General features: G+C 57.5%; 3 protein-coding genes across 3 annotated transcripts; 2 read left to right on the top strand and 1 right to left on the bottom strand.

The window, feature by feature from the left end:
- Positions 1-79: 79 nt before the first annotated feature.
- Positions 80-2,800, top strand: KRP23_7645 (Histone acetyltransferase HAC1; the record flags this gene model as incomplete). The annotated part of the gene is made up of 3 exons (XM_067892987.1): positions 80-1,642; positions 1,726-1,808; positions 1,879-2,800. The coding sequence occupies 3 exons, from the start codon at positions 80-82 to the stop codon at positions 2,798-2,800; spliced, it is 2,568 nt and encodes an 855-aa protein (XP_067744813.1).
- Positions 2,801-2,986: 186 nt separating this feature from the next.
- On the bottom strand, positions 2,987-5,248 carry KRP23_7646 (Striatin-interacting protein 1; the record flags this gene model as incomplete). Its single annotated transcript, XM_067892988.1, has 3 exons — positions 2,987-3,406; positions 3,473-3,556; positions 3,629-5,248. The coding sequence occupies 3 exons, from the start codon at positions 5,246-5,248 to the stop codon at positions 2,987-2,989; spliced, it is 2,124 nt and encodes a 707-aa protein (XP_067744814.1).
- A 1,675-nt stretch (positions 5,249-6,923) lies between these two features.
- On the top strand, positions 6,924-19,157 carry KRP23_7647 (Fatty acid synthase subunit alpha; the record flags this gene model as incomplete). The annotated part of the gene is made up of 1 exon (XM_067892989.1): positions 6,924-19,157. The coding sequence occupies one exon, from the start codon at positions 6,924-6,926 to the stop codon at positions 19,155-19,157; it is 12,234 nt and encodes a 4,077-aa protein (XP_067744815.1).
- Positions 19,158-20,651: the final 1,494 nt, after the last annotated feature.

Consider the following 20,651-nt stretch of genomic DNA (forward strand, 5'->3'; position numbering starts at 1 on the left):
GCAGGTGAGTTGGAAAGCCCGCGAAACCGGCCGCGACATACAAACGATAAGTCAAAACCAACATTCCGACGCGGCCCGCATGGGTTTGAACGACACACGAACTTTGCCGCCATCAGCCGCTGAGCAGCGCGAGCCGAGCGGCATCGCCGCTCTCGCCGACGCCACGGTGTCTCCGCACGGCCTGAAGCGCGCGCTGGGCGAGGACGCGCCGCGTGCCGATCCATGCGACAAGAAACTCAAGCGCGACGGGGACGAGGAAGATGCGGCGGTCACGACTAGCGAAGAAGCAGAGGCCGACGCTGACGTGGCTGTGATCCGACGACAACGCCGCCCCGCCGTGCGCAGCAGCAGTCGAAGTGCGGCGCTGTCGCCGCTGAACGCCGCGTCAGCCGAACAGATCCGCCAACACCTGCGCGACGTGCGGCGCGAGCTGTTCCTGCGGCCGCTGCTGGCTGTCGTGTCCAAGCTCATGTTCCACAAGGCCAACCACGGCTTCTTCAACGTGCGGGTGGACCCGGTGGTGTGGAACATCCCGCACTACTTGGAGGTGGTAAAGCACCCGATGGACCTGGCGCTCGTGAAGAACAAGTGCCTCAACTTGGAGTACGCCACGGCCGACGAGTGCGCGGACGACATACGCCTTGTGTTCAGCAACGCGTGTCTCTTCAATCCGCCTGGACACGTGGTGCACGAAGCCGCGGCGATGCTGCTGAAGGAGTTCGAGGCAGACTATGCGAAATACAAGGGCAAGGCGGAAGCTATGGCCAAGCGTCGTGACGAGCACTCGTGCCCGTTTTGCTTGGACAATGTGTGCGGCATCTGCAACGAAAAGTGCATCAATTTTGAGCCGCCGTTCGTCATGTGCTCAGGCGCGTGTCGCCAGCGCATTAAACGGCATGCAGTATACTACAAGACGCGGGATGGGCAATACCATTGGTGCTCCAAGTGCTACGCCTCTCTTCCCAAAACGCTAACGTTGAAGGCAGCTCCTTGTTCCACCGACCACACGATGCCTGCTGCGACGGAATACACCATATCGAAGCTTGGTCTACTAAAGGCAAAGTTTCTGGATGAGTTGACGGAGCCGTGGGTGCAGTGCGACCAGTGCAACGGCTGGGTACATCAAATTTGTGCGTTGTTCAACGCGTGCGAAAACGCCGATGAAGAGGAAGAAGTGCTATACACCTGTCCGTTGTGCCGAGTGAAAGAGCTTGACGCGGAACAGAAGGATGAAGAGCTCGGTATGTCTCCTATCGAAACGTCCGTCGAGGATTTCCCAGTGAAAGTGGAGACAGATTTTGTCCGGTCGCACAGCCCCGCGCTGAAGCGCAGGCCGTACACGAAAGATTTTACTCGAGCTCTCGGGTTTGGCGAGGAGATCGAAGAAAAGGTGTTCAACTATTTGACGCAAGTAGATTTAGATGCCGTCGACGCGAGCACCACGTCAGGCTTCGTGAAAAGCCAAGATCTGCAGTCGTGTGATTTGTCGCGGTTTATGCAGAAGTGGATACTGCAGCACTTGGCGAAACTCGGTGAACATGACGCAGCGCAATCCATTGTTGTGAAAGTGGTGTCTTCCATCAAGATCTCTTGCCACGTCAGCTCGGTAGTGCGCGAACATTTTCGATCAGAATCGCAAGAGGTAAGCTCCCGTGCTGTTGTGCTGTTGAGAGGGCTCGGCGACGTGATCAGCGTTAACTTTTTGTACTTATGTTTCTCATGCAGTATCCGCAAGCCGTCGACTACACATCGAAAGTCATCTTCGTCTTTCAAATGATTAACGGCGTTGAAGTCTGCATCTTTTCTATGTAAGTGCCTGGCACTTATTCATTTGTAGTGGCTTCGATCACGTAACTCGAATTTGTTATTGTTACACAGGTATGTTCAGGAGTATGATAAATACTGTCAGTTGCCTGCCAACCGCAACCGGACGTACATTGCGTACCTCGATAGTCTGGTGTACATGCGCCCACGCCACGTGCGCACCAGCTTGTTCCACCAAATCCTCATCTCGTACTTGGCTTCCTGCAAAGCCAACGGGTACGAATACGCGCATATTTGGGCCTGTCCAACCACGCGCGGTGGCGATTTTATTTATTGGTGTCATCCTTCTTTTCAAAAGAACCCTGGCAAAGAGCGCCTTCTTCAGTGGTATTCGAGCATGGCCAAAAAGGCCAAGGAGCTGGGCGTCGTGTTTGCTTGCGACGATTTGTACGCTCGCGAGTTCGAGCAATTGGAAGGCGCTCTTGATTCACAGCTTCCTCCATATTTCGACGGCGACTACTGGCCCAGCGAAGCCGAACGAGTTGCCGCATCGCCCCCAAAGAGAGGAAGAAAAGAAGCTAACACTGCGAGCGCGTGCAGTGCAAAGTTCCGCAAGCGAGTCAGCGAATCGGTGAAGTCGGCACGTGAATCGCAGTTTGTGATTGCCTTGCAACCCATGTGCGCCGCCTGCAAGCAGCTGATAGTTAATGCTGCTTACTGGCGAGTGACCGATGTAGAGGCTCTTGACGCATACTACTGTGCCAAGTGCCATGGTGCAGCAGCAGCAGCTAACCCAGCTGCTGCTGCTGCTGCTGCGGAACCGATATCTGAAGTCTCGCCGCCTAACTTTATCGAGGCATGCAGCAACACCAACCGGGTGAAAGAGGTGGAGATGTCTTGCCCGTTCCTCGACTACCGCACAAACATGCTGAAGAATTGCGAAGAGCACCACTACCAGTTCGACAGCTTTCGGCGCGCGAAGTACTCTACCATGATGCTCGTCTACAAGATCTCTTCGACTCAACGCGCAGCTTAATCAGCGAGCAAGTTCGGGCACTTGTATCGCCACTCAAGACCTTTAGTAACGTTAGTAGTATTCATATGCAAGAGGGAAAACAGAATAAATGGGATTCGATGAGTAAAAGACCGGTCTCCATTTAATTTTGTGGACGCCTTCATTTGAACATGCATTGGCGCCACACCATCTACTGTAGTCAAAGTCTCACTCAAACGAAATAGGAAGAGGAGCCGCTTCTGCCTTCGGGTCGTGTGTGAGGTTCTCGGCGTCGAGCCACTTCTCGTACTGTTTGCAAAAGTTGACTGGGTCCAGCTTGATGCCGCCGTACATCTTCGCCAAGCGACCACCATCCACCACGAATAAGTCCGAGCCGAGCTCCTTGCGGTCTTCGCAGATCAACGAAGCCCCACCCGGAAGCGGCTTGCCTCCTCCAAATGGGGAATCGAAGTAATGCTTGTGATGGTATGCTTGCATCTCTCCGAAAATAATCCTCTCCACGGAATCTTGCGATGGAGGTTTGTTTAAGTCGTCATCTTCGTAGTGCAACCAGCCGTCGTCTAGCTCGGGTCGCACGTACAGATACACCTCCGTGAGCATGCTGAAGCACGTGTATTTCTTGACCCACTGCACACGAAGCAGTCAGCGACATGCCCATACATCACTAATCCAGATCAATGCGAGAGAACGAACCTGATGGCCTAGATATTTTGCTTGTGACTTGACTAACTTCAACGCGTACAAGCGCGGCAAGGGGATCTGCAAGGCTACAACACGCTGTTCGCATAAACGTAAGTAAGCAAATGGTGCGAATGAAGGTAAGGGTGATGGAGAGCAACGCCAGCATACCTTAAGCCAGACGATGGTCTGCCCTCGACAAAGAGCATTCTTGATAATGTTGGGTTTCCTCTTTGTCAATTTCTGCAGAATTCGTAATATGCTCGTGATTGTCCGAGTAGACTGGATAGAGTACTCGTTCATATCCTCCTCAAAGCGAATGGTACGCTTGTCGAGCTCCTTTTCAAGCGCATAGAAGCCCGTCTTGGGCTCATCCGAGTCTTGACGTGATACCTGAAGGTACGTGCCAATATCCTTGTTCATGAACTTGGTCAGTGTCGCCAGCACGTTGGCCTCCAAGAAAAACTGCATAAAGTACTCCGCCTTGCAAGCATGGCTTGCACGGAAGTGCTTGTAGATCAGCAAGGTGATAAGATTTGATACGTCGAGCACAATTGCCTTCTCGCGGAGGATCCATTTCCAAAACTGATTGTCGTTCGTATTCTCGCCGCCAGGCGCAGAGAAATCCGTCACACCATACTGGTCAGCTCCCGACGGTCGGCGAGAATAGAAAGTCTTTTTGTCGCGGGCATTCAGTGCGCTGCCACAAGATAGAGTCACAAGGTTTCCCAGGAACGTAGTGTAATCGCGCATGCAGGGCAAGAAAAGCTGGTACAGCGTCTCCACGCGCTCTTCCCACTCATCATCCAATGTGTCGAGTGGCCTCGTCGCAAGATCTGCCTCACTAGACTGCTGGCACTTCAGCTCGTAGTTGGCCTTGTGCAGGTACTTGTTATGGATCGCTTCACGCTTTTTGGCGAACTTCTTTTTCTGCAGGTAGTACGGGTCTTGTGTGTCCAGTTGAATCGTGTCATAGTATGGCTTAAAGGTCTTACAGTGCAACACGCCCTCTGCGTCGTCCTTCAAAATGGACTGGTCGATGTCGCTGCGCTCACGACGCAGCTGCCTTAGCGCATTGAGTTCGTCGAAACTGCCCATGACAGCAGAGAACCACTCGTAGAAAAGTAGCAGCAGTCTCTTGATCGGAAAGCCAGGCAGCACATTCAGCTGACTAACACAGTCCAGAATGGACACCAGCGAGTACGACGGGTCCATGATGCCGATCATCATGAGCTGCCGGTCGAACACGGCGTTCTTCTTGTGCGCGTTGAAGACGATCATCAGGTATACGAGCACCATGTCCTGCTGCAAGTCGTTGATGAGGGCGTCCACCTGGTCCAAGTCCAAGTGCTGGAAGTTGAGGCCGCGGAACGCGTGGATCGAGCACTGCAGACGCTCCGTGAATACCGTGAGCGCGCCGCTCTCCTGCAACAGCTCGTTGTTGGCTCGCGCGATCTCCACCTGGGCCAGGACGTCCCCGCGACCCGACGCGGAGACACCGTTGCTCGCCGCCGTGCGTATCGTGCCCTCTGCAATCAGCAACAGCTCGCGCTTGGCACGGTAGCTCTTGTCCAGCGTCCGCACGTTGGCCGCCGACGTGTTCTCCATCTGGTTCAGCAGGATGCACACGCGCTCGCGGGACTTGCGGCGCGACGCCATGATCTTCTCCCAGCGCCGCACGGCATCGCCGTCTACCTCCGGGTCCACCTCGTCCTCGTGCACGTACGAGCAGTAGAAGTAGGCCAGCTTCTCGTGGAGCGACAGCCCCTTGAGCAGCTCGTCCTTCTCCATGGCTTGCTGCTGCGGCTGACGACAGTTTTTTTGCCTCCCCTCGGTCACTATTGATGGAAATGAGGGAGTCAGTTCAGTGACCGTTCCGAGCTTCAACTTTGGAGGTCGCTCGTATCGACGCGCCGTCGTCGACACACATTCGCGCAACAATCGCTGACGTCGCTGATTAGCGTACCCATCTGATAACTGACGAAGTGTCTCCGCTATATCGACGCGCTTGACCGCATGGTGGCGCCGTGTTGGCGTCGGCGCGGACTCGATTGATTGGCGTGCAGAACCCAGCCACGGAAGCACCAAGGAGGAGGAGGGTCCGCACCGTTGGGCTGTATCGATACATGGATAGCTGGCACGGCAGCGGCAAAGACGCCGAGCGTCCGGGGCTGTTCGGTGGTGCTTTCGGAGCTGACGGGCAATCATCTGCGCTCACGTGACGAGGTATACGCGATGAGTTGGCACTTGGCAGCCACCGCCGCCAGATCCGCGGAACGATGTCGAAGCTAGCTCCTCTGCGGCACGCACGCACGGGAGGAAGGGAGGTGACGTGGACATCAAGGTCTCACCTGTGCGTGTGTTGCGCTTCAGCCCACGCCGACGAACGTGCATGCGCAGGTATTTATTTGACCGTATTGAAACGCTGGTACGGTCCCGGGCAGCCGCGTCTCTCTTTGGCAGGCAAATCGCTACGGTGTCCGCCGAAGCACCCCCAGAATTCGCGTCTGCGGAGCTCGCGGGCCCAGGTATCTGCTGTCACGCGGCGCCGCGAGTGACGCACTTGCGGCCCGGCTACTCCAATTAGATTGTCCCACGCCCGCGCAAAACTTCAGAAGCTACCGGCGGGCAGTCAGCGCTTCGGTACTCGAGGCGGCATCCTGCTGCTCAGCCCCGCTTCTTGGACTCGGCGCGGCGCGCATACTAAATCGCTCCAGCCCCGGCATAGAGGTCGCAGGCAGTGCGGTGGGCGTTCTAGTTAGCAGCGCTTTCGGTTGAAGAAGCTGCAGCGGAGCTCCGGCTGGTGAGCCGAGCGCGCCGATATAAAGCGCTGTTGTGACGTCAACGGCCGAGGCGGCCAAAGCCAAAGTGCGTCACGTCCCCTACCCCTTGCAAATCAGTGCATCTGCTGCGATCCGATTTCGCATGGGAATCGGATACAGGAGGTTAGTCCGGTCTAATGAGGCAGTTCCGTACATTCGCATACTACGGGGTATTTAATCATGAAAGTGCTCAAGCCTACCAGTAATGATGCGCCACCTCGGTTGCGCGTCAGCAGATCGCGAACGTCTGCAAGAGTGATGGTCCTCTACCTGGTGACTGCGTATCGGGGAATCCATAGTCGGTGCGAGAGGGAATCGACAGGCCCAGACGGCTCGCGCTGCAGCCCTCCCCACTGGAGCATTTCCCTTTCGCAGCTCACTCGTCCGCACTCGCACGCGCAGGAAACGACAACAAAGGAAGAAGGCGAAGAAGGGCCTCCAGACGCAGCCATCTCTCTCTCCCTGCTTGCGCTTCCACTACTACACGAAAGCCAATCACCACCACTATCATGAGCGAGGAAATCCACACAACCACCACCACTACGACGGCGGGCGAGAACACGGAGACGGTCGTGACCACGACCACAACCACGACCACCACGACGGAGGAGACGACGACGTCGGTGTCCGCGCTGGCAGGCGCAATGGACACTGGCAAGTTCAAATTCATCCCCGAGTTCGGTGGCCAGGGTATCTCCTACTGGACCGAGTTGCAGCGGCTCTACGCCGCGTCCGAGACAAGCACCACGCGCGCGTTCATCGACAGCGCGGCCCAGGCGTTGCTGGAGGAGTCCAGCACGAATGAGGCCAAGTGCTCCGTCGCCTTTGAGACGGTCATCGACGTGCACAGTTGGCTGCAGAGCCTCGAGGTCGGCGACGCCCCCGCAAAGCTGGCGCTGGACCGCGTCTACTTCAGTATGCCGCTGCTGGTGCTCACGCAATGTGCCAACTACCTCAACTTCCTCGAGACCACGGGCGTGAGCCACGAGAGCGTGGTCAAGAGCTCCGCCACGGCCATTGGCCACAGCCAGGGCGTGGTGAGCGCCGTCATCTTCTCGGTCGCCAAGACGGCCCAGGAGTTCGTCGACGTCGGCGTCTTCGTGCTGCGCTACATGTTCTGGCAGGGACTGCGTGCGCAGGAGACGTACCAGGAGCTTCTGACCCAATACAAGCAAGATGGTAAGAAGATTGGGAACGCCGGCCCCATGCTGGCTGTGCGGGGGCTCAAGAAGGAGCACGTCGTCAAGGCCATCGAAGTTGCCAAGCGCCGGACAAAGTCACCTGACCTCCAACTCTCTCTAATCAATGCGCCAGACATGATGAACGTGACGGGTTTCCCCGCGACGCTGACGCTGCTGAAGCAGGCGCTCGAGGGCCTGTTCGCTAAGCCCGACGCCACGCAAACGCGCATCCCGCACTCGCAGCGGAAACCCACGGGTTCGCTCTCGTTCCTTCCGCTTTCGGCACCCTTCCATACACCGCTGCTGAGTGAGGCCAAGCCAAAGCTGGTGCGGGACGTGCAGCGCGTCCAGTGCGAAATCAAGGGCAGCCAACTGCAGGTGCCCGTGTACGCTACGAACGCGGAGGCCACCAACCTGCAGACGGTGGACGACGTGATCGATGAACTTATTAACATGCAGCTGCTGCAGCTCGTGGACTGGACTGCGACGTGGGCAAAGATCGCAGAGCACCACTCGAACGCGACCCACATCCTTGAGTTTGGTCCGGACCTCGGCGTGGCGAAGCTGAGCGACAAGGCCGCCGAAGGCTTGGGCATCAAGGTGGTGATCGCTACTGCCAAGCACCCGATCATGAACACAACGACGAGGTACGCTCCTCTGGTCGGCCTGCAGCAGTTCATTGATGCTGCTTCGACGTTCACCTCGGCTGAGGCGACGTGGGCGAAGAAGTTCGGCCCGCAGGTGACGGAGTCGGGCAAGCTGTGCAACAGATTCACGCGCGTGCTGAACAAGCCGCCGGTTATGGTCGCAGGCATGACACCGACCACCAGTTTGGAGGGCATCGACCTCGTGGCGGCTATCCAGAACGCTGGCTTCCACGGCGAGCTTGCTGCGGGTGGCTTGTCGCGTCCTAACATCTTCGAGGATGCGGTGAATGAACTCGTGTCGAAGATCAAGCCTGGCCTCGGCATTGCGATCAATATGCTGTACCTGAACGCGAAGCAGTGGGGCTTCCAATTTCCGATGGTGCTCCGCATGCGTAGTAGCGGTGTGCCTATCGAGAGCATTACGATTGGTGCCGGTATCCCAACGAAGGAGCGTGCGCTTGAAATGATGTCGCAGCTGAAGGCCGTGGGCATCAATGTGGTGTGCTTTAAGCCCGGTTCGGTGGACGGTATCAATGCGGTGCTGGAGATTGCAGCGGCGATGCCAACGATGGATGTGATGCTGCAGTGGACTGGCGGTCGCGCCGGTGGCCACCACAGCTTCGAAGACTTCCACCAGCCGATGGAGGATACGTACGCGGACATTCGGCGCGTGCCAAACGTGTTGCTGGTTGTCGGCTCTGGTTTCGGCAACTGGGAAGACTCGAAGCAGTACATCACGGGCGAGTGGAGCTTGGCCCGTGGGCACCTGCACAAGATGCCTGCGGATGGTATCCTGCTGGGCTCTCGCGTGATGGTTGCGAAGGAGGCTGCGACGGCGCCGGAAGTGAAGAAGCTGCTTGTGGACACCCCCGGTATCGAGTCGGAGCTGGAGTGGGAAACGAGTTACACGGGTGCTGTGGGCGGCGTGATCACGGTGACGTCGGAGCTGGGCGAGCCCATTCACGTTGTGGCCAACCGCTGTGCTCTGCTGTGGAAGGAGTTTGATGACAAGTACTTCTCCATCCCGCGCGAACAGGTGGAGCTGGCGCTTCGTCTCAACAAGAAGGACATCATTGCGCGTCTGAACGCGGACTACCAGAAGCCGTACTTCGGCTGCAAGCGCAATGTCGAGACGGGCGAGAGCGTCTCGGCTGACTTGGAGGAGATGTCGTACGGAGACGTGCTGACGCGTATGATCGATTTGACGTACGTGGAGATCGAAGGCAAACCGCAGCGCTGGGTGCACGACACGTTCTTCTCGCGTGTGAGCAAGTTCCTCACGCGCACGGAGGAGCGCTTCCGCCGCGACAGCTCTGGCGATCTGTTTGACCAGTCGGAGCTGAAGGCGAACCCGAGGAGTACGGTGAGTGCTTTTATTGCAAAGTACCCTCAGACGGTGTCGACGCTGCTATCCGTCCCCGACTGTGACTTTTTCCTGGACCTCTGCCGCACGGGTGGCAAGCCGGTAAACTTTGTGCCTGTGATCGACACCGAGTTCAAGACGTGGTTCAAGAAGGACTCGCTGTGGTACTCGGAGGATTTGGACGCGGTTCCGGCGCGCGATGCGCAGCGCGTGTTCGTTCTCCAGGGGCCCGTGGCTGTTCGCTACAGCACGGTGGTGGACGAGCCTGTTGCGGATATCCTTGACGGCATTGCCAACGGCTTCGCCAACGTTGTGAAGGAAAGCGGTGCGATCGTTGCTGTGGCGGCTCCGCCTGTCAAGAAGACAGTGGACATTGCCGGCTTCGAAGTGACGGAGGCTGAGGACAGCGTGGAAGTGTCGATCCCTACTGAGGAGAGCGCCCTTCCCTCTGCGGGCGAATGGCTTGCTGCTTTGGCTTCGTCGGTAAACGACAAGGACTGGCTGAACGCGCTCATCTCGTCGACGTATGTCGTCGAGGAGAAGAAGTGGCTTGCGAACCCGGTCCGTCAGCTTCTCGTTCCCCAGGTGGGCCAGAAGTACGTGATCGACGCCGCTGGCATTCGTGTGTTCGACAGCTCCATCGACATTTCGGGACCTGTGATCGAGATCACGAAGAAGAGCGCGGGCATTGCGGTCGTTGTGAACGAGGTTCGTCCGGCCGTGACCGGACTGTCGGCTGGTGTCGTGGCGCTGGAGATGACGTTCCAGCACCACCCCGAGCTGTCGAGCTCGATCCACGCTGAAGGCAGCGGCTTCATCGACAAGGTGAAGGCGTTCTACGCGCGCTTCTGGGTGGCGATTGAGGGCAAGGAGGAGGAGTCGTGCGATGCCGCATGCGCGGAGAGCGTTTTGTCCCCTTTCACGGCCGATTTCTCCATTACGAAGGAGGACATCGTGGCATACCGCGCTGCGCTGGGTCTTAGTGACGAGGAGGTCGGCGCTCCTGCTGACTTCTCGACGATCGTGTCGTGGCGCCCACTGATCCAGTCGGTGTTCACGAAGGAGGTGAAGGGCAACCTGCTGGACCTGGTGCACCTGAAGCACTCGTACAAGCTTCTGTCGTCGCGCAAGGCTTCCGCTACGTTCCTGCCTGGTGATGACATCGTGAGCACGTCGAACGTTGGAAGTCTGCGCATTATCGACAGCGGCAAGATCGTGCACGGTGTTGCCATTATTTCGCGCAAGACGGTGGACAAGCATATGGTGGAGGTGCTGGAGCCTCTCGTGGAGCTACACAGCGAGTTCCTCATCCGCGGTTCTTTCGATGACTTTGAGTCGACTTTCTCGATTGACAAGTCGACAGAGGAGTTTGTGCCTAGTCGCCAGGAAGATGTGGAGATTCTCAAGGCAAAGGGGTGGCTGGAGGTTGCTGCTGAGGCCTCGGTGAACGTTGGCGATCACCTGGCATTCCAGCTGACGACGAAGAAGCAGTATGCGTCGATCGGCTCGTTGAGCTCTGTTGAGGTGTCAGGCACACTGCTCCGTGAGGAGGCGGGCTCGAAGGTAGAGATCGGCACGGTGGTGTTCAAGAGTCACGACGTGAACGAGAGTCCTGTTGTGGCGTTCTTGCGCCAGGTGCAGCCGGAAGATGCCAAGTCCGGCGGTATGTTCGCGAACGGTGGTTCCCACATGCTGGATAAGCCGCTGGAGATCAGTGTACCGACCAACGCCCTGGCGTATGCGGTGGCTTCTCGTGATTTGAACCCGATCCATCGCTCCAAGTACGCAGCCATTCTGGGCCACCTTCCCAAGGGCAAGCCGATCATGCACGGTCTGTGGACTGCGACCAAGGTCCGCGACCTGGTCATTCAGAGCTTTGGTCTAGGCGTTGACAGCAACGTGGTGGACTACGATGTGAACTTCGACGGCATGGTGTACCCGGGTGACAAGCTGTTCATGCAGGCACGCCACATCGGTCTCGACAACGGCAAGAAGGTTTTGTCGGTGGAGGTTGTGAACGGCTCCGGTGAGCGCGTTGTGAGCGCTCGTGCTGTCGTGAAGCAAGCGCCGATGGCGTTCGTGTTCACCGGCCAGGGCTCTGCTGCAGTTGGTATGGGTATGGACCGCTACCAGGAGTCCTCAGTCGCCCGTGAGATTTGGAACCGTGGTGATACCCACTTGCGGAAGACGTTTGGTTTCTCGATTCTTGATATGGTGCGCAAGAACCCCAATTCGATTACGGTCCACTTTGGTGGTAAGAAGGGCCGTAAGATTCGTGAGAAGTACATGAGCTTGACATGTGAGGACCCAGTGACTGGCGAAATCGCACCCTTGTTGCCCGAGATTAACGCTCGGACGCAAAGCTTTAGTTTCTCTGCACCGGAGGGTTTGCTGTTCGCTACCCAGTTCAGTCAACCTGCACTGGTGCTGCTGGAAAAGGCCATGTTCTCTGAAATCGAGGCCGCCCAGTTGATTCCGGATGATACTCACTTTGCCGGACATTCACTTGGCGAGTATGCTGGCTTGAGCTCTTTTGCTGGTGCTTTGGCGGTAGAGGATGTTGTCGAAGTTGTGTTCCTTCGCGGTTTGATAATGCAAAAAGCCGTGAAGCGCGATGCTGAGGGCCGCTCTGACTACGGTATGGTCGCTACGAACCCCACTCGTGTCGGCCCCCACTTCACGGAAGAGGTCATGTACAAAATCGTGGACGGCGTGGAGGCTGCGTCAGGCAAGCTTCTGCAAGTGGTGAACTTCAACATTCAGCAGCGCCAGTATGTCGTTGCTGGTGAAAACGTGAACTTGGAGACGCTGTCGCTTGCGCTGTCCGCTTTCAAGACGATGAAATCGACCGCCGCTGAGGACGTGGAGAAGGTCATTGCGGAGTCACTGGAGCAAGCCCGTTCCCGCAAGGAGAAGTGTGAGCAGAGCGGTCGTCCGTTCACCCTGGCAAGAGGCCTGGCGACGATCCCGCTGGTTGGCATTGATGTGCCTTTCCACTCGCGCGAGCTGCTTGGTGGTGTGCCGTCGTTCCGTGCGCTGCTGCGTACCAAGTTCGACCCGCAGGTGCTGGAGCGCCAGCTGCCGCTTCTGGTGAACCGCTACATTCCGAACTTGGTGGCCACTCCGTTCTCGCTGGAACGCTCGTACTTCGAGGAGGTTTACGAGGCTACCAAGAGTCCGTACCTCGCGGAGGTTCTTGACCCAATGCAGTGGAAGCTGACGACGAAGGCTCAGCTCGCGCACCTGCTTGTGGTGGAGCTTCTGGCGTACCAGTTTGCTTCTCCTGTCCAGTGGATCAAGACGCAGGCGCTTCTGTTCTCGGAGGGTGGTGTTCGTCGCTTCGTGGAGATTGGTCCTGCCGCGACGCTGACAAACATGGCGCTGCGCACTCTGCAGGTTGGCGACTTCCCTGATGTGCCGCGTGAGATCCTGTGGTACCAGCGTGACCGCGAGGTTGTGCACTTCGAGGAGGAGACGTCGAACATCTCTGCCTCTGAGTACGCTCGTGGTTTGGCTGCCGAGGCTGCTGCTGAGACCGCGGCTGCCGCTGCGAAGGCGGTTGCTGAATCTGCTCCGACAGAGGAGGCAGTGACCCCTGCCACTCCGGCCCCGGTTGTTGCTGCCCCTGTCCAGCAGGTGCCTGCTCCAGCTCCGGTGGCCGCTGCTCCGGCTGCTGCAGATGCACCGGTTGCCGCTTTGCACGTGCTTCGTGTGCTTCTGGCTGTGCGGCTTAACAAGGAGCTTGGCGAGATCAAGGAGGACACGGACGTCAAGACTCTTTGTGCCGGCAAGTCTGCCGTGCAGAACGAGATTCTTGGTGACCTTGAGAAGGAGTTCGGTGGTGGTGTCCCCGAGGGCGCTGGCGAAGTTCCTCTGAAGGAGCTTGCGTCCAAGTTCTCCGGTTACAACGCGCTGGGCAAGGTGACAAATGGCCTGATCAACAAGGTGGTAGCGAGTAAGATGCCTGGCGGCTTCACGATGTCGAGCATCAAGGAGTACCTGGGCACGGAAAAGGGCCTCGGTGCTGGTCGCATGGAGAGTGTCCTGGCTCAATCTCTGCTCCTCGCCCCGCAGACTCGTTTCAAGAGTGATGCGGATGCACGCAAGTGGCTGGACGACAGCGTGAGCGGCTACGAGTCGTTTGCTGGCGTCTCTCTCGCCCGCCCGACGATGTCTGCCACGCCTGGCGCTGTTGGGATGTCGTTCAACCCGGCCCCGGTGTCGATCCCCACGGTGAGTGACAAGTCCGTTGAACCGAAGCACGCTCTGCTGGTGATGCTTGCGGCGAAGTTCGGCAAGGACTTCAGCGAGATCCCGGAGACGGCCACCATCAAGGAGCTGTCTGCCGGCAAGTCGGCTGTGCAGAACGAGATCGTTGGTGACCTGGAGAAGGAGTTCGGCTCGGGCCCTGACGATGCAGCGGAGATGAAGCTGGCGGAGCTGGCGGGCAAGTTCCCCGACTACGCTTCCCCGGGCAAGGTAACCAGTGCTCTGATCGCGAAGATGCTGGCAAGCAAGATGCCCGGTGGTTTCGGTTTGTCGGCCATCAAGGAATACTTGTCTAGCGAGCGCTGCCTACCGAGCGGCCGTATCGAAAGTGTGCTGTTGCACGGTTTGACCCAGAACCCGAAGCAGCGTCTTACGGATGATGGTACGGCGAAGAAGTGGCTGGATGGCGTTGTGGACGACTACGCCAAGTATACTGGCATCGACATTCCTTACTTGTCGAAGCTGGGAGGCATGATGGCCGGTCCGGCGATGGGCCAGCAGGCGATGCAGTCGAGCTCGCTGCCGAGCGACTTCGAGAAACGCCTGAAGTCCATGATCGCGGACCAGATCGACGCGCTGAGCTCGTATCTGGGTGATGACCAACTGGATTGGCACCGGAAAATTGAGACGGAGGTGGACATGCGCGAAGACCTGGAGTCGTCGGTGTCGCATTGGGTTGCGGAGCACGGCGAGTTCTACGGCTCTGGCATTGCTGGTAAGTTCGACGCGAAGAAGGAGCGCCAGTACGACAGCTACTGGAACTGGGCGGTGCAGGACGCGATGGAGCTGTACTATCGCACTGCGGCAGCAGCCAAGGGATTGACACCAAGCTCTAAGTTGGCTGTGAACGAAGGCCTGAACACCCATTTCGAGGCAATGACTCGTTTTATCAACAAGAACGTGGAGACGATTACGGACGAGTCAGCACTTCCGCCTCTCGAGTGGTTCAAGCCGTACTTGTGCAATCGTGCTACGCCGGAGCTTCTGCAATGTACACGATTCTTCGTGTCTCGTGCCGAGAAAGAGAGTAGCCCTGAACTGGCTCAAGCCGTTCAGCTTCTGGTTGAGCAAATGGAGGAGTGGCTGAACACGAACCCCGTAAACATGCAGATTTTCAAGCCGACCCAGCCGCAGCTCCACATTCTGGAGAACGGAGAGCTGGAGTACGATGAAGTCCTTCGCGAGGGAGTTACCGATTCCATTAACTACGTTGACGAGGTTGCACGCGGTTTGGAGTACAATGATGCAAATGAGACCGGCAAGGTCGCTGGCTCCGATGTGACAGCTGGTATGACCAGTGCTGTTGGATTTGAGTCGACTCTCAACGACAATGGCAGCATGAGCAGCGATGAGCCTGACAGTGACGATGATGAGGAGTTTGATGACGAGGAGTCTGCTTCTGGTGTGACTGGCAAGCAGTCTGCGAAGACGAAGAAGGTGGCCCCTGCCGAAGGTGCAAAGCTCAATGCGCTGCGTGACTCGCTGCGGAAGCGTGCTAAGCGTGAATCCGCGAAGTCGTTGGTTGCTCGCTCGTCCTCATTGCGCTATGGTCTGAACGAGAACTTGAAGAAGATTGTGCTGCCGCATGTGCACGTCCGCAAGCCGTCGGACGTAGACCCGACAATCCGTCTGTACGATGTCGAGTCGACCTGCGTACTGTTGTCTTGCATGCGTGAGATGGCGTCGACTGGTATCTCGTTTGCGGGCAAGGTGGCGCTGCTGACTGGTTGCGGCAAGAACTCCATTGGTGCCGAAATCGTGAAGGCGCTCCTGGAGGGTGGTGCTACTGTGTTCGTGACGACTAGCAGCTTCAGCATGAAGACGACTACCCTGTTCCGCGAGATCTACGAGCAGCACGGTAGCCGTGGAAGCCGTCTCATCGTGCTTCCGTTCAACCAGGCGTCGAAGATGGATGTGGAGAAGCTGGTGGCACACATTTACAATGTGCACAAGTTGGACTTGGACTTTGTGATTCCGTTCGCGGCCTTGTCGGAGGTTGGTCGCACGATCACGGACATCGACTCGCGTTCGGAGTTGGCGCACCGCATCATGCTGACGAACACCATGCGCTTGCTAGGCGAGGTTGTTACTGCAAAGAAGGCTCGTGACATCACCACTCGCCCTGCGCTCGTGATCCTTCCCATGTCGCCGAACCATGGTAACTTCGGTGGTGATGGTCTGTACGCTGAGTCGAAGCTGGGCGTGGAGAGTCTCATGGGCAAGTGGTACTCGGAAGGCTGGGACGACCAGCTTTCGATCGTTGGTGCCATTATCGGTTGGACCCGTGGCACTGGCCTCATGTCGGGTAACAATGTGGTTGCTGCTGGCGTGGAGAAGATGGGAATGCGCACGTTCAGCACTACGGAAATGGGTTTCAACTTGAGTGCCCTGATGCATCCGAGCATTGTGGATCGTGCTGCGGAGTCGCCTATCTTCGCAGACCTCACGGGTGGTATGGCTCAGGTGAGTGACCTGAAGGACCAGGTAGATGTCATTCGTGCCGACATCATGAAGAAGGCGAAGCTGCAGGCATCTATCCATGCCGCTCTGGAGAACGACAAGAAGATTCTGGCTCTGCCGTCGAAGAAGCAGTCAGCTGCTTCCAGCTCGAAGAAGTTCGCTCCTCGTGCGAACATGTCGAGCTACTACTGCAACTCGTTCCCGAAGCTATCGGCCGTGTCCGAGCTGTCTACTTCTGCAAAGCAGGTGATGCTGCGTGGCATGCTGGACCTGCGCCAGGTTGTTGTTGTGACCGGTTTCGGCGAGGTGAGCCCGTGGGGTAACTCGCGCACGCGCTGGGAGATGGAGTCGTACGGCGAGTTCTCGCTGGAAGGCTGCATCGAGCTAGCGTGGCTGACGGGCCGCATCGTGTTCGACAAGGGTAACTGGGTGGACGCGAAGACGAAAGAGATCGTGGCGGACCACCAGGTGAAGCCCCGCTACGAAGAGGACATCCTGGAGCACTCTGGCATCCGCATTGTGGAGCCGGAGCTGTTCGACGGCTACGACCCGAAGAACAAGATGGTGCTGCACCAAGTGGCCATCGACAAGAAGATGTCCCCGATTGAGGTGGCTGACCGCGAGGAGGCTCTGCAGTTCCGCAAGGAGCTGGGCAAGGAGAATGTGGACGTGTTCCAGAACGCGTCGGGGGCGTGGATGATCCGTCTGCGCAAGGGCTCTGTCCTGAACATTCCTCGCGCTCTCAACTTCGACCGCTTCGTCGCTGGTCAGATTCCGACGGGCTGGAGCGCCGAGCGCCTTGGTCTGTCGAAGGACCTGGCGGACGCTGTTGACCCTATCACACTGTATGTATTGGCGTCTACGATGGACGCGTTCGTCGCGGCCGGTGTGACTGACCCGTACGAGTTCTACCAGTACGTGCACGTGTCGGAGGTTGGTAACACGTCTGGAGGTGGTATGGGAGGTATGCGTGCCTTCACCCAAATTTACAAGGACCGCCTTCTCGGAAAACCTGCACCGAGCGATGCCTTGCAGGAATGCTTCATCAACACGCCTCCTGCTTGGGTGAACATGCTGTTGCTGAGTTCGTCTGGTCCGATCAAGACCCCCGTTGGCGCTTGCGCTACGGCTGCCGAGTCTGTGGACATTGGAGCGGAGACCATTAAAAGCGGTAAGGCGCGCATCTGCATCGTCGGCGGCTATGATGACTTCGGTGAGGAGGGTGCGTTTGAATTTGCGCAGATGAAGGCGACGAGTGACTCAGTGAAGGAGACTGGCATGGGCCGCGAGCCGAAGGAAATGTGTCGTCCGTGTACCACTACGCGTGGTGGATTCATGGAGAGTCACGGTGCTGGTATTCAGCTGCTGATGGATGCCCAGCTAGCGTTGGAAATGGGTCTGCCAATCTATGGTATCGTGGCGCTTACCAACACGGCGACCGATAAGAACGGCCGATCCGTGCCGGCTCCTGGTCAGGGTATTCTGACTACGGCACGCGAAGCTTCGTCGGACAACTCCAAGCCTTCTCCGCTGCTGGACGTGGAGTACCGTCGCCGTCAGTTCGACGACGAGCTGGAAAGCATTGAGAAGTGGTATGCTCGCGAGATTGCTTTGATTAACGGAGACGAGTCTCGTGTGGCATTCCTGGATGAAATGAAGGTGCGCAAGGTTCAGTCTGCGCAGTCTATGTGGGGCGACAACTTCTTCCACGGCCGTACGGACATCGCACCGATTCGTGGCGCGCTGAGTGTGTGGAATCTGGACATTGACGATTTGGGGGCTGCTAGCTTCCACGGTACAGGTACCAAGGCCAACGACAAGAACGAGAGCGAGGTGACCCACAAGCAGATGGCTCACCTCGGCCGTTCCCCGGGCAACCCGCTTCCAGTGATTTGCCAGAAGAACCTGACGGGTCACCCGAAGGGTGCTGCTGCTGCTTGGATGTTGAATGGCTTGCTGCAGGTGCTGAACTCGGGCTTGATCCCGGGCAACCGTCAGCTGGACAACACGTGCGAGACGCTGCGCAAGTACGACCACCTGGTGTACCCGAACCGTAGCTTCCAGACCGTGGGCATCAAGGCTGTGGTGATGAAGAGTTTCGGCTTCGGCCAGGCCGGTGGTGAAGTGCTGCTGGTGCACCCGGACTGCCTGCTGTCTACGCTGCCTGCTGGGGAGTTCCAGCACTACTCTGCTCGCCGCGAGCAGCGTTTGATCAAGATGAACACGCACACTCAGAGCGTGATCACCGGCAAGCAGTCGCACATCCAGGTGAAGAACGAGGCACCGTACTCGTCGGCCCAGGAGAGCAACGTGTACCTGGACCCGACGGCCCGTGCCGAGTACGACGCGACGTCCAAGACGTGGCGTTTTGGCGGCGCAGACTCGCTCACTGCGAACGAGAACCGCCGCCTGCGCGCTGAGAAGCGTGCGAAGAAGGCGAAGGCTGCTGCGGATGCGGCGTCCACGAAGAAGACCTCGGAGACGCACTCGGCTGACTCGTCGTCGACGCTGTTGACTGCCATCAACCAAGCGGCGACCGACCTGGGCCTGTCGAAGAACATGGGCATGGGCGTGGACGTGGAGCCTGTGGCCACGTTCGAGAACCTGAACGGCCGAGAGGACTTCATCCGCCGCAACTTCACGGACCAGGAGATGGCGTACTGCTACAGCGCGCCGCACCCGGCCGCGAGCTTTGCGGGTCGCTGGGCAGCCAAGGAGGCCGTGATCAAGGCCATCTCGAGCTCGTCTCCATCGGAGCCGAACCTCTGGAAGGGTGCCGGCGCTCCGCTGCGCGAGATCGAGATCTTCATGACGGCGTCGGGCGCGCCATCCGTGCTGTTGTCGGGCTACCCGTTGCAGGTGTTCAACCGCCTCGGGTTGTCGAAGCTGAGCGTGTCCATCAGCCACTCGGGTGACTTCGCTGTGTCCCAAGCTGTGGCCAACTTCCAGCAGGAGTAAGCAGGCCTTCGTGACGTCTCCATCGTTTTCAATTTACACTATTGCGTGTTTCATACATTTTGCGTAATGACCTACATGTAGTGAATACATTACAAGTTTTTACTGTAGTTGTGTTCTTGTTACCATCCTTAGTTCGCAATTCGCGCCATTTGGCACAAGTGGCTTCTCTCTCTCGAACGCGACCCCCCCGTGTAGGGCCGAGGCTGGAAAGAGGAGCTGTTCTCCGTACGCCAGAGGGTGACGGCCGCCACCTCGCGAATGCCACCAAGCGATCCATAAGCTGCAAGGCGCGTGGCTTGGTGACCCCTGCGAGCGCTCAAGTCGAGACCAACACCAAGGCGCAACGGACCTTAGTGCCCAAATAAGATTACATCGCCTCGGCGCACCGAGGGCCTGGTAACCCTCGGAGCGCTCAAGACAAGCACCTACCACGGCGCGCTGACATGGTGAACCATCGCGCTTACGCGACTCAAACACCGAAGCACCCCCCCCCCCCCCCCCCCCCCCCACGTGTTCAAGATCTCACACACCAAGGCGCCTCGGGCCTGTGAGCCCCTCGCGTTCTCGTTCAAGCACCACGCACAGAGGAGATGGACCCCTCTATGCTCACGATTTCCCCTCCCCAGAGTGCATATACGAACCTCTTGACATGACGGCCCGCTTATTGACAGCAGAAGGACCTCAGCAAAAGCTGTGTCCGAGAGGGTTAACCCTTTCTTAGCGGATACGGATGCCTACCGTGCCAGAGCCAGGAGTACTCGCCTTGGCGTGAAGACCCAGATCGACCGAACAAGACCTCAGAGAGGATCCACTGTAGCGGATATGGTACACCCACCACGTGCAAGACCGAAGGAAAAGACCGAAGTGAAAAAAATCTTCGAGGAAGACAGGCAGATTTTTTAGAACTGCTGTTAAGGCGTCTATAGAAAACATAGGAGTCAAATAGACGGCCGCTTAACAGTCGTTACACGTGCCAATAATCGATGCCAAATATGTTAGTTTGATGCATTGAGCATGTAGATTGTCTACCCGTCACCGAACTGTGCTCGATGCTAAACTAAACGGTGTCGACACGAGAGCACAACAGCGCATTTGATTGAGGCACCTTACCACCAACGGTTTATCCATGACGTCATATCACATACAGAGGCACCGTGGTTGTCCAAACGGACATCGCGGTTAGCCGTGCGGTGACCAACGTGTGCATGTAGCCGCTGCAGTTGCGGGACTGTATAGCTCTCATTTTCAGCAGAAAACCATGAAATTGTGGACCAAGACGCGGCGGATGTATCCGTCGCTTCAGAGAAAGGAATTTCTCTACAGCCATGTTCCATGGCACACTCCGCTATGCTATCGTCGAGATGGTCTGCATTGCATCCATTGCCAGTCAATTTGGCAAAGATCCTTTTCAATGGAGACCTAATGAGATGGGTCTTGATCTTATTTTACTAAGATACGTGTAGTATGGTTGCAAACCATTACAACTATTCAGCG

Source organism: Phytophthora ramorum (assembly GCF_020800215.1).
Source record: "Phytophthora ramorum isolate Pr-102 chromosome Unknown Phyram_PR-102_s0006, whole genome shotgun sequence".
In the NCBI taxonomy this organism is placed as follows: domain Eukaryota; phylum Oomycota; class Peronosporomycetes; order Peronosporales; family Peronosporaceae; genus Phytophthora; species Phytophthora ramorum.